This window comes from Mycteria americana, chromosome 1 (genome assembly GCF_035582795.1).
Source record: "Mycteria americana isolate JAX WOST 10 ecotype Jacksonville Zoo and Gardens chromosome 1, USCA_MyAme_1.0, whole genome shotgun sequence".
Lineage (NCBI taxonomy): Eukaryota > Metazoa > Chordata > Aves > Ciconiiformes > Ciconiidae > Mycteria > Mycteria americana.
This window is the reverse complement of record NC_134365.1, coordinates 72,763,059-72,776,048: the sequence shown is the minus strand read 5'-3', so window position 1 is coordinate 72,776,048 and position 12,990 is coordinate 72,763,059. Positions and strand designations below refer to the sequence as shown.

General features: G+C 36.6%; 2 protein-coding genes across 2 annotated transcripts in view; one reads left to right on the top strand and one right to left on the bottom strand.

Moving 5' to 3' along the window:
* Positions 1 to 9,066, top strand: part of PLCZ1 (phospholipase C zeta 1) — a 56,787-nt gene extending 47,721 nt beyond the window's left edge. The window contains exons 10-13 of the mRNA XM_075505740.1: positions 499 to 671; positions 3,739 to 3,871; positions 5,637 to 5,786; positions 8,984 to 9,066. Coding sequence (XP_075361855.1) covers positions 499 to 671; positions 3,739 to 3,871; positions 5,637 to 5,786; positions 8,984 to 9,066 — 539 coding nt within the window. The remainder of the gene's footprint in view (positions 1 to 498; positions 672 to 3,738; positions 3,872 to 5,636; positions 5,787 to 8,983) is intronic.
* Positions 9,067 to 9,513: 447 nt separating this feature from the next.
* PIK3C2G (phosphatidylinositol-4-phosphate 3-kinase catalytic subunit type 2 gamma) overlaps positions 9,514 to 12,990 on the bottom strand; it is a 222,599-nt gene continuing 219,122 nt past the window's right edge. The window contains 1 exon segment of the mRNA XM_075505608.1: positions 9,514 to 12,117. Coding sequence (XP_075361723.1) covers positions 11,965 to 12,117 — 153 coding nt within the window. The 3' untranslated portion in view covers positions 9,514 to 11,964.

Genomic DNA, 12,990 nt, shown 5'->3' with positions numbered 1-12,990 from the left:
CTGAAGCTTCTTGATCTTCTGGGTGACATGCTTTAGTGATGAATTCTGACCATAACTAAGGTTAGTTACAATCCTATGTTTTTGCCTTCTGCACCAGAACTTTGTAAGCAGGTTCAGGGTGCAGGGTCTTGCCACTGTAGAGGAACTAGTATGTGAATTTAGTCCTTATAGAGAAAAAAGATCTCTCATTTCATATTCTCCAAGGTCTAATTTAGAAAGAAAAGGGAAAACACACAACACACTGAAGTGTAAAAAAGATCTATAGGGTAATTCTTAAGACGTGGTGCAGTTCTAAATAGTGCACTTCTTTTGCACATGAATCATTCCTTATTGAATACTGCTAAATTTAAGAGAAATAACAGGAACTTACATATGAGTTGAAAGATATACATATTTTAATCTCATCTGCTTTTGTTTTTATTATTATCATCAAAGAGTTGTTTTATGAAATGGTATCAACTCTAATTCACTAAAATCAATATTTATTTAATTTTATAGTGGCTTTAAACTTCCAGACACCGGGAGTACAAATGGAACTGCAAAATGGAAAATTCCTAGACAATGGTGGTTGTGGCTATATTCTGAAACCAGAATTCTTGAGAAGTCACGATTCAACATTTACCCCAAATAATGTGGGAAGATACAGCAAACCAATGTCTCTGTCAATAAGGGTAAGCTTAGTTAATTATTGGTTTGTTCCATAAAATGTGAAAACAAACGTTAATAAGTTCAGACCTATTTGTTATCTACTATTGGTTTCTCATTTTATCCCCATTCCTGGTTGTTGGGAGGTTTAATATTGTTTTTTAACAACATGTTAAAACTCTCATATAGTATCTACTGCTGCTTGGATGGTTTCCCATCTGTAGTTCACTTATGTTTGCTAAAAATATGTAGGTCTTCAGAAGTTATAAGAGTTTGTAAAAACACATTATTTGTCATGGTGTTGTGTACAGAAATAGAACTATAACTTGCATTGTGTCACAAGTGTAGCTGACAAAGTGACTTGTCAGTTACGGTTGTGGGGACTGAACTCGGAAAACTCAGAAATCGAATGTATGCTTTTGGTGTTATTTACTTTAACTATTAGTAATATCACATGTACTATTATAATGCTAATTGACAAATGGAAACATTTAAAGACACAACAGGAAGCTTTATGCTTCTTTTAAGTTTCATTATCTTCCTATGCATATGTAAAACACTATTTATCATCCCAAAATGATGTAAATAAGTGTAAAAGCGGGTGATGAATCAATAAGCCTTTGAATTATTTCTATGTCTCCCAAATAAAAATCTGATTTACTTCTTAAAAATATTAGAAATACATGTCATTTAAAAATAATGGGTTAGAAAACCCCTTCTTTTGAGATCAGGTAAATGTTTTATAATTGTTCACTAGTTAGAAAACTACCTTTTCCCAATGAAAAAGTGCTATTTCTGATTACACAGTACACTACTTGCATAAATGCTATTTAATTAGCATAAAATTAGTGTATAATTGCTATTTTGTTTCTTTCAGAGAAATAAATAGTGGAGATAAAACATTAGCTAATAACAATTATAAAATACTTACATAATGCATGCACCTAATCAAGAACATTTTAGTGTCCTAACAGTGAGCATACCAATTATGAATAGACATTACTGGATGATTTCAAGCACCCATGCATATACATCAGTTATTTTAGCCCTTATTTGTATAAAGCTGGAGTTAATTAAGACGAGGAAAAATCCCTAGTTGTAATGCAGGAGACAGACAAAATCATTGACAATGGGAAAGAAATGTCTGAGTTTGGAAGAAGTTGGAGAAGAGAAAGGCAGCTTTTTCAGGCCATAGACTGAGATGACAGGCTAGGTAGTGCAGGATACAAAGAAGCAATGGCATCCCACCAACTGAAGGACTATAGGGTGCAGAGAGCCCCATTCATAGAGTCAGCAGCAAAAAACAGGAAATGGTGGTTGAAGACAAAAAGAGCCAGGAGCAGGAGTCAAAGGGAAAACAGTTTCTGCTAAAGAAGAGTTGCAAACTTGATGAATGGAGAAATTACTTAACAGGGGGCAAAGATATAGAACATCTAGGGGTCAAATCTCTCAGACTGACTGTGAATGAATGAATGGAGAGAAGAACATAAGTGAACAAAAAAATCACACAGGGCCTGATTTTACTGCATTCAATACCCTTCTTAACCTGATATGCCACAATTCCCATCAACAGGAAGCACATAGCCTTTGAAGCAGAAATACAAATATTCAAGGTATTTCATATGGAAACTTCTGAGCCTACAATGTTATTTACTACTCTCTCTGTATGTCTGCTTCACCTTGGGTCTCAAAAATTGATTGGATTTATGGATTTGGGTCATAGCATGCTGAAAAGAGATTGCTCTTTTGACCCTGTGGGAGACTTAGACTGGGTCTAGCAATGGGGTAAGAGTGGGAAGCAAGACTTGGCCAACGTGGCTGAATTTTTGTCATGACATTCAGGGCATGTCAAAGAACTTTCCCTGGTTCTAAGTGGACAGTCCATCAGTGCTTGCATCTTGCAAAGCTTTCTAGTGAAGGTGGTTGCTATTTTCTAGGAAGAAAGGGGACAGCATCAGGATTTGCTAAGCCACTGCTCTTCAGTGTTTCAGGCTAGAACTTTTCTTGGAGCAAGGTGTTACACAAAATACCTAAGCAAAAGGTAGAATTTGTGGGGTTTGATTTTTTTGGTGGTTAACAGGGGAATGAGAATCTGTATCATGAGTTTTGATGCTTAGTCCTGAGATCTGGATCATGAGAGTCATATCTTTCACCTAGGCTTGCAGGCTTGTGTATCTCTCTTGATATATTCCATACATTGATTTCTAAAAAGCAGATTACTGCACAGATGGTTATTCTCTCTTCAGTGTCCTGAAATATAGATAGAAAGCAGACAAAGTTGTGACTTTCATAAATCCTTTCTTAGGCTGGGTGCCAGATTACAGGGCAATCTAAGGCAAAATTTCCAGGTAGCTAACTAAATTAAGGAGAAAAACATCAGGGAGCCTACTAAATGCAGAATTTTTATGTGTTATTGTGAAAGAGAAGGAACACAGGTGAGGCAGTCTGCTACGTACCCTGTAACACAATGCTGATGTCACCATGGGTGTTAGCGCTGGTCCACTAGACACAGCTTTAACAGGAATTCATTATCTTGATCTCGGAAAATGCAAAAATCATGAGACTGATTCCTCCAACATTATTATTTTGCATGGTAACCAAATATAATTTTTATGGCTAGTTATTGGATAAAAATTTAAATCTGAAAATTATTATTTAAAGCATGAGATCAGATTTTTTATTTTTTTACAATGAGGGTGGTGAAACACTGGAACAGGATGCCCAGAGAGGCTGTAGATGCCCCATCCCTGGAAACATTCAAGGTCAGGTTGGATGGTGCTCTGAGCAACCTGATCTAGTTGCAGATGTCCCTGCTCATTGCAGGGAGGTTGGACTAGATGACCTTTAATGTTCTCTTCCAGACCAAACCATTCTATGATTCTATGAAGTTAGCCAGGAATTAAATTAAATAGGAAACACCATATTCTTAATTTCATTGTGTTTAATATGTATTTTTATAACAAATTATGGCTGGTATATGCTTCTTATAGTAGTTTCTTATGGAACAGTTTTTGCTACTATGACTAATATATGGCTACTATGTAAAGTTCATTCTTACACTTATTTCAATACATTACAACTTTAATTTTCCAGCTCATCAGTGGTCATCAGTTACCACCCAGTAACCTGTCGAAGACTAACAAAGCTGACCCTTTAGTGCAGATAGAAATTTACGGTGTGCCAGAAGATCAAGCAAAAAAGAAATCTAGTGTTATAAAAAGCAATGGTGAGCATCAGTCTTATTCTCTTGACTGTGAACAAAGTACAATAATATTTTATAAGGAATTACCATTTTTTTATCCCAAGAAGTTGTTATGTACTTACAGAGACTGCAATTATTTCTCTCTAGACTAGGATCTTCTGGCACAAAATCTGTAGCAGAAGTTCATGCTACGTGCCATTTTTGTAGACTAGTAGATTAAGGAAGCGCAAACTCTCCTAGTTAGTAGCACTCTCCTGAAGGAAGATGGAATGTGTTGTCTTCACTCACTGTTGTGGGCTCACCCTGGATGGCAGCTCAGCCCCACACAGCTGCTTGCTCACTCTCCCCCAGTGGGATGGGAGAGAAAGTCGGAAGGGCAAAAGTGAGAAAACTCGTGGGTTGAGATAAAGGCAGTTTAATAGGTAATGCAAAAGCTGCGCATGCAAGTAGAGCAAAATAAAGAACTCATTCACCACTTCCCATTGGCAGGAAGGTGTTCAGCCATTTCCAGGAAAGTAGGGCTTCGTCATGCGTTATGGTTACTTGGGAAGACAGGCACTGTATCTCTGAACATCTTCCCTTCCTCCTTCTTTCCCACAGTTTTTTTATGCTGAGCATAATGTTATGTATCTTGGGGTATCCTTTTGGTCAGTTGGGGTCAGCTGTCCCAGCTGTGTCTCCTCCCAACTTCTTGGGCACCCCCAGCCTACTCGCTGGGATGGGGAGGAGGGGGTTGAAGTGTGAGAAAGAGAGAAGTCCTTGACGCTGGGTAAGCACAGCTCAGGAATAGCTAAAACATTGGTGTGTTATCAACACTGTTTTTGTCACAAATCCAAAACATAGCACCATATGGGTTGATATGAAGAAAATTAACCCTATCCCAGGCACAACCAGTACACTAATCGGTAAATTTAAAGACATTTTTTCTGAAGAAATTTCTGTGACTTCATCACTTAGCTCATATGAAGTTTCTAGTAGGACTAGTCCCTTCACTGCTTGACAGGTGAAGTGTGTACTCTTTGTCGTTGTCTTCGAGCATTCCCTTACCTTTATCATACAGATCTTCTTGAAGTCTCAGACTAAAAGTTCCCTGTGATGTCCCTTCTTCTGTACCTCCGTCTTCTATTTTTCCTTTTTCCTTTTTCCTTTTTGTAGATGGCTGCTGTTTTAAATCGGCCCCTGAATTTCTTTTCTCTCTGTATGAGCATTGCTCAAGACAGAGCACACACCCCCGCCTGTTCCACATCCTCTTTTTGTGTTTTTAGTCAAGTGATCGCTCTACTGCCTTAATTTATTTAGCTCCTGCCTGATTTCCAACACTGTAAAAGGAGAAACTTTGGCAAAAACATGAAACTGTTGTGGCTATAGGAAAATTTAAGTTGAGCAGAGGTTCTTAACCTGGCTAGCGCTGTCCCATTTTGCTCTCTTCTAAGAGATGACACCAACTTTCTTAGGCTTTTGATTTACAGTATTATGTAACTAATACATGACAAATCCTTAGAAGGGGCTGGCCTGCATACTGTAGGCAAGTCCCAAGCTGTCTGTGTTTGCTTCATTCTGAGAGCTTCCCTCTGACAGTTTTAACTCCATAATCTGTACCAAAGATGTGACCTATATACCACTGCAGTCAGTGGGAGTCTCATCATTTATTTAAATGGGCACAGAAATCTCGGGGAAAAAGAATGAATCTTCACCAGTTCAGAGTAGTGATAGCAAATACAATAAGTCAGATATTAAGTAGAATAAATGAAATGGTATTTTGATACTGTGTATTTTCTCTTTTCATTAGCTTTGTGCCCTAGATGGGATGAAACTTTCTCTTTTACTGTCCAAGTTCCAGAACTGGCATTGATACGCTTCTGTGTGGAGGATGAGATATCTCTGGTTGCAAATGAATTCCTTGGTCAATTCACGTTACCACTGCTGAGCCTGAGTAAAGGTAATATTTTTATGTGAGCCACTTCTAACAGCTCAAAAAAACCTACAACATTCCAGGCTTTTATCATTACTGTAGTATTGCTAGAATACAGCATAATGTTTATTTCCTAAAGGAGAATTGTACAACAGTAGGTAAAAATTGCACTCTCTGGTTTTTTAAGTCATTGTAGTCTCGGAATGCAAATCCATGGTGTAGAAATCGAAAGAATATTAATGAAAGTTAATTATTCCTACTGCAGTATGCCATTCTAGATAGAAACTGCTCAGATGGTATTTTAACTCATTATAATAGGAAATAAGAAGAGAGATTAGTCAGAACTACTATAAAGGCAACAGTTTTGTGCACTTTCTACTCAGCTAGGCTCAAAACTCAATACAAGCCAAATTAAAACAACCCCCCCCCCCCCCCCCCCCCCCCCCCAACCTCAGGTAACCTATCTGCAACTTTTCAGAGTGGAGAATGAGGAATATAAATTAAGCAAAATATTTACAGTATTTTTCTTGGTAGTGTTCCTTTTATTGTACCAGTATAGCTTCTGGAATCTTATGTGATTAATAGGCTGCACTTAAAGAGCAGACACAGAAGTCAGTAGGCTAAAGAGAAAGGCTTATGTAAAATGGCTGTTTACTATATTGAATTTCCAAAGCTATTTCTGACAAAACAACCAACCAACTTTTATTAGTGAATGAAGATGTGAAGGAAAAATGTTGGAGCTGGCAATGGGCACTGTGCCTTTTTTATTAAGCTTAACAGGATTTTTAATGGCTTTTTCTTTCCAGGTTCTGAAGTCATAAAGCTGTTTGTGATTCTTAGTTGAGGTTGAGGAGTTACACAAGGACAAAGATATTACTCTTAAAGCACACTTGTTTTTCTCCACCATAAATTTTTACACTGATCACCTTTTACTTTCCTTTTATTTATATATTTCAGGATAATGAAACGTCCCCCCCCAACTCACGATGTCTGAGACAAATTTAAATAGCAGACACTAAAGCTTACATATGCTTGTAAAACCATCAATTTGGGATTTATTGTTTTTTATATATAATTTTTCAGTATGTCTCTAATGTGCCTGTATTTCAGTCACAAATGGGGGATTCTTATTTTGGAAAAGTAAGAGCATGCAGATTCTACAGGAAAGATTTTGAGTGGAGTAATTAAAAATGCTAGGAGATGAGCATAGGTACCAAAACTATAAACAGTGCCAAACAAATTGCCCCAACCCCCACTTAACACAATGTAAAAAAATGTAAGATGCCATCAAGATGCCCAGAGGCATAAATAAAATGCTTCTAAGAGATGAACTGACAGATAATTTCAAAATTTATTGCAATGCTTAACGTTGAGACCTCTGGATTCCAGGTCTGGAACCATGGTTTTGCTTTAGGTACCTGAGCTCCCTAAATAGTGAAAGGGGAAAATAATCTGTCTTACAGAGGGAGTCACAACAGTCTCAATTTCTTAGGAAAGAATCATCTAAACCATGCTGAAGAGTGAGTTAGGATTTAAATCTTACTGTTCACAGCTCCGATTGCTTTAATCTGCACTACAGGACCATCCCTCCTTCCCTAGGATTTGTATCCCTGATGTGTCCCCTGAGGGCAAGTTGCTTCCAAAAGCTGAGCAGTGCTTACATCTTTTTTTTTTCTTTGACAGGCAGTGGGACAAAGTTGTGCCATTGCCACCCTCCTCTGCATTTTCTCTTGAAAGGATTCAAATGCATATCATCACTGCCTTCCCTTCCCCAGCAGCAGCCTCCCAACCCAGCTGTAGATTACACTGGGGAAGAATACTTGCTGCCTACCTGTAGCATTATTTGATTTTTCATGCAATGATTAAGTAGATATACTCAGAGGGGCTGAAGGTGAGAATAATTCTCTAGCTGGGTGGTTAAAGGCAAGAGGAGGGGGGTCCTGGGTTACAGTCCCTATCCCGATGAATCTGCCATGTAGAATACTAATACAGGACAGGAATTCAGTTATTACTGCTGTTATCACTGGGTCAATGAATAGTTAATTATTTCATACAAATTGGAACAATTTCTATAAAAAAGTAGTTTTACTTCTCTCAGGACACTTTGTAGAATATTCTGTAAGTAGGGGCTAGAATACAGTATTTAGAAATGAGTCTTAGTCCTTGAAGTGTGTCTTTGGATAGAAAATAAACCAAGTCTTCCACATACTCTGTGCATGCTCTAAAAGTTGATCTCAAATGCATAACGCCTGGACAGCTTTAATATCTGCTGCCCAGAAGCTGAACCTTAGATGCCAGGTGAAATTTCATGTCATATAAAAGAATCAAGAAAATCCAAACCGAAATAAATGAGGGTCCCAAAGACTACACACACATCCAGACACACCTAAAGAAGGATTTTGAAAACTGCAATTCTGAACGTAGTTACTTATTCATAACAGATACTTACTTAAATAACTGCAATTATATATACATAGATAAAACACAGAACATTTTTTTAAATCAAAAGTGACATTATTTATTATTATGAAATAAAGGACATTTACAGTCATATAAAGCAAAACAGGTTTGGGGTTTTGGAGAGGGGATTGTTTTGTTTTTTGTGCAGGTACATTAATTAAGTTTGAAGTTGAGAACTATAGCTTCTCCAAATGTTTCAACAACCAGATAAACATGTAGTTTCTGAGGCATGCCTTATCTCTGATACTGGGAATCACTCATATGTAAAAGGAGATCTTTAACAGACTTAAGTTGTCATGGTAGAAGGTCTGGCACTACACTTTTTTTCTGCCTCAGCTGGGCAGTGCATTACTGCTGCAATACCATTCTTCTCTAAGGCACCATCACTGTTGATTCACAAGTTATTTAATTTGCTATCAGAACAATAAGTGCAGCACATAACATCTTTGGATGTTAAAATGTATGCTTCCCTCATGTTTAAATATGACTGGGCTAAAAGTCTTCGGTTTCAAAAAACACCACATCCTGAAAGACACTGGAGTTTTTCACGCTGTGTCCAAAAATGCCAGAATTGAAATACTGTATATGTAGAGGAGAAAACCAGTAGAAATGGGATTTGGGTTCTGGATCATTTCAGTTTATTTTAAAGAGTTATTTAGAGAATCATAAATTATGCCTTACTTGCATAGTAGATCATAAAAACACTCCATCATAATCTTTGCATTTGTGGTTAAGACACTAATGAAGCATCATTATATTTACAGGTTACCGTAACGTTCCCCTGTTGTCCAAAGATGGTGCCAATCTCGAACCTGCAGCACTGTTTGTTCATGTCTGGTACTATTAATGATGCTCTGCAGTAGCAGTTGTTCTGGAGGATCACACCCTGCTCAATAAAGCAACATCACTAGGCTTGCAACAACTCAGTGGTCTGATTTCCAGAGTGGCACGTTCTCAATGATTTTATTAATCTCATGGGACTTCTTGTGTGAGTAAATGGTAGCCTGAATAAGTAGTGGTTACTCACGTTGGCCCTACCATTCTTTAGAACTAATTCATAAGAACTGAAATTTTTTGGACGTTTTTTAAATTCAGTTAATAATTTCATTTGCAGCTAATTTCAAAATTATGATTAATTACTGAGTGAGAATAATATTCTAATATCTATGATCTGAGACTGTAAACTTATAAGAATGCTACATTGACATTTTTATTGGTATTGAACAAAAATTCTTACCATTGCATCTTTCCAAGGAAACAGGAAAAATTACACATACAATGTACCCTTTAAATTTATAATAACAGCAGCTTCTGATTGGGCTATACCTCTTTAATGTCCACTGTAATTTTGCTACCTGGAAAAATAGTTTTGAGAAAAAAAACAGCTCTTAAAATGATAAAAACTCAGATGCTAATATCGGTACCATTTCTCAGCTTAGTCTTGAACCTCCTGCTGCTAAAGAAAGACAAATAATTCACGGACTAATTTGTAACGGGCTATGTTCCTCATAGCAGCAGGGAGCTCAGGATACATCTTACTGTGAACTCAGGAAGCACAATGCTCTGAGGTAGACTAGAAAAATTTTAGAAAAGGCAAAGGTTGATTGTGTGATTTAAGATCTCTGAGGAGAACTTCTTGCCTGACATAGCTATCAGTGTAAATCTTGCCCATAAGACACAATTTTCCCATCTTACAAAACTGAAGTATTGTTGAGCTTCCACAGGACTGTATCTACCCAGTTAATTGCAGATTTGTTACTCAAACATGGCTTTATTTTTTTTAAAAAGGATGTTATATTGATAGGTTTCTTTCTTTAATACCAAAAAGTATTGCTTATGTTTGTAGACAGTTCTGATAATATTATATTTTAATGCTCTTTTTATTTAATGCCATTTTAATGCTATTTTATTTAATGTTGCTCTAAGATGGAAAATCAGGGCATGTGGTAAACAATGATTAGAAAATGTCATAGGAAATAACACTATTAGAAAATTGCATTATAGTTATAATAAGGAAACCAAGGCAGTAGACAAAGAAGAATCTAAAATCAATATTGAACTGTAAGGTCAGGTAATTTGATAACATTGTAAGCTGGCCTCAATGTGTTTTCTGTGCTTGAGTGACAAGTCACTTGATTCTTTACCCAGCAGAGCCTATAATATAAAATCAGACTTACTGATCTTTGTAGTGATCATGTGGTAAATATTTTACAGCTTTTTTCAGCTCCGAAGGATACTAATAATATTAATATTCAAGCAGACTTCCCTCCACCTCCCCTTACTGAGGAGGAGTTTAATTTCCCCAGGCAATCTGGTGTATCTATTCTCAGATAAAAACTGACCAAGTGACATAGTCAATTGGTTTGATGCTGAGAAAAACTCCAGCTTATTTAGTTTCCTAAATAACACTCCTAGTCCCACTTCAGGAGCTTTATACAACATTACCTTCTGAAGACTGATTTGTGAGTGTCCTTTGAGAGAAGGCGGCAATTATCTTCAGCTTCTGGCATTATTATCCCTCTGTTGACCATTTTTCCACCTGGTAGGACAAATGTCAGACCTACTCGCTATATGGTAACTTAAAATTTTACAGCATATCAGGTCACAAATCAACATGTCTCCTGTGCCTTAAAAACGTGCCCTTGGTCCTGGAAAGGTATATATACATGGTCAGCTATGTGTGTGTAAGAGGCTGGCAATAATGGACTGTTCATTAACGGCTGCTCACATGCTAAATGTTTAAAGATGTGCTTAAGTGCTTCCTCAATTTAGGTAAAAATGCTTTGAAGAACAGGGCCCGTAATTAGCCTCAGTGAGCTCAAAGGAACCACTCACGTTCATTGTTTAATATGTATATATACATTTTATAGCCCTGAGGTCAATGCATGTATTGACTTGATTCCCTTATGCAGCATAAGAATGCAATGAGGTAAGACTAGTGAACAAAGATTCCTTATAGCATGATCTTAAATAAATACCACACTGAAAGCTCACAATCAGTATGTTTTATTTATTTGTGAATATTAGCTTCTCCCTCCTCCTTTCTTCTCACAAATGACCAGTTATATCTGCTTGTTCGATGTCAGAATAAAAGAAACCATGACATATCTTATTGACAAATGAATACCCTGGATTGAATGTTGTATTATATCAAAAGTTAAAAGCACACCACCATATACTGCACAAAATGTGTAAAGTGCAAAGCTTTTAAGTTCTTTTTTTTTAAAAAAGAACGTATTGATTGTATAAGATTTAACACGAAATTTGCTAGACATCTGAAATGTATTGGCACCCAGGGAACCATCCCATGGTTCTCTGGTGAAATCATCATATGCAGTGGGGTCATAGCAGATGCTGATAAATTACACCATTATCAGCATTGTTTCAACAGAGTCAGTGGAATTAATGGGCAAAGAATTAGGCCCCACACTTCGATGTGTACAGAATTTAGTATTTTTACAGCACTATTTAATACAAACAAACCAAAAATCTTTATTGCTGTCATAAGAATTTCCTGTGTGCTGCTACCAGTTCTTAGCATGTGATTTCTTAAATTCACAGTGACAGGAATCAGTTGCAGGAAGACGGTAGCAATTTTAAGACAATAGCCTTATGATTAGAAATGTTAAAGTATGTGATCAGTGGATGACTGCATATTCTCAAGGGCAACTGAGACAAAATGTACTGTGGGAAATGGGATAAAGAAACATTAGTGGATAAATAATTGAATTATCTTAGACAACATTTAAATTACACTGTTTCCCAGTGGATACCACTTTTCTTCATTTAACTGGACACTGCTCAGTTCAATGTTAACAGCTCCCACAAATGTTCCTTTGCTTTTCACAACAAGCTTCAGTATACGGCCTTTGAGCTCTGTGACTTTGTCATACACAACCTGAAATAACATATAGTGAAACAGAAAAAGACATACAAATTTGTGAATCTATTTGACAGGCAAAACACTTACTTCAATACAGCATTCAGGATGATGATTACAGTTTTGTAATAATTGCTTTAAACTGCCCTCCAGAATTATAAACTACTAACCATGAGCCAAATTCACTCAACTTAGTGAATTTACCTCAGAAATATATTTGACCTTAGGTAGTTTATGTAAAAGAGATTCTGTCAGCTTAGGCCTGTGAAATCTGATTACCAAGCATTTGTAAATAAATTTTAAACCTATGTTGCGCAATGCTTGAGAAAAAAATAGGTATACATAATTTTCACCGTGAAAATTGAAACTCTAACTTAAGCAGAGTTTTGAACCCAAATGTGAAGAAATATCAGATCCTTCATGAAGTTCACCAGGGAATGAAAATACGGTTGATTTTCTAGAGGAGAAATTCAGATAGAGGGTACTCATCATGGACAGAGGCATGAAAACATAAGACAGGTAATTCTGTAAAAGTGTAGATCATTATAATTTTTAAATATGTTTCTATAGCAGATGCTTTGATAAATGGTATTGCTCTTCTGCAAAAATCAGAAAAAAACAGGAAAACAGTTTTGATGTCAAATTTTTTTTAACCTATGTATATTGTATTTGTTACATGTTGCTTAGCAGTGCCTTAAAGCAACTTTATGTTGCATTGATATGTCTCATAAAGGTGTATCACATCAGTGCACAGTACCTTATAAGTTTTTCTCAGTACGGTACTTGTGATTAAGTCTTGTGCTACATACCAGAATTAAAAAAGATCAAGCCAAAGCAAAACCAAATTTTCTTCTGAGACTTCCATAAAATTTCGTAACTGTTGTGGATCCA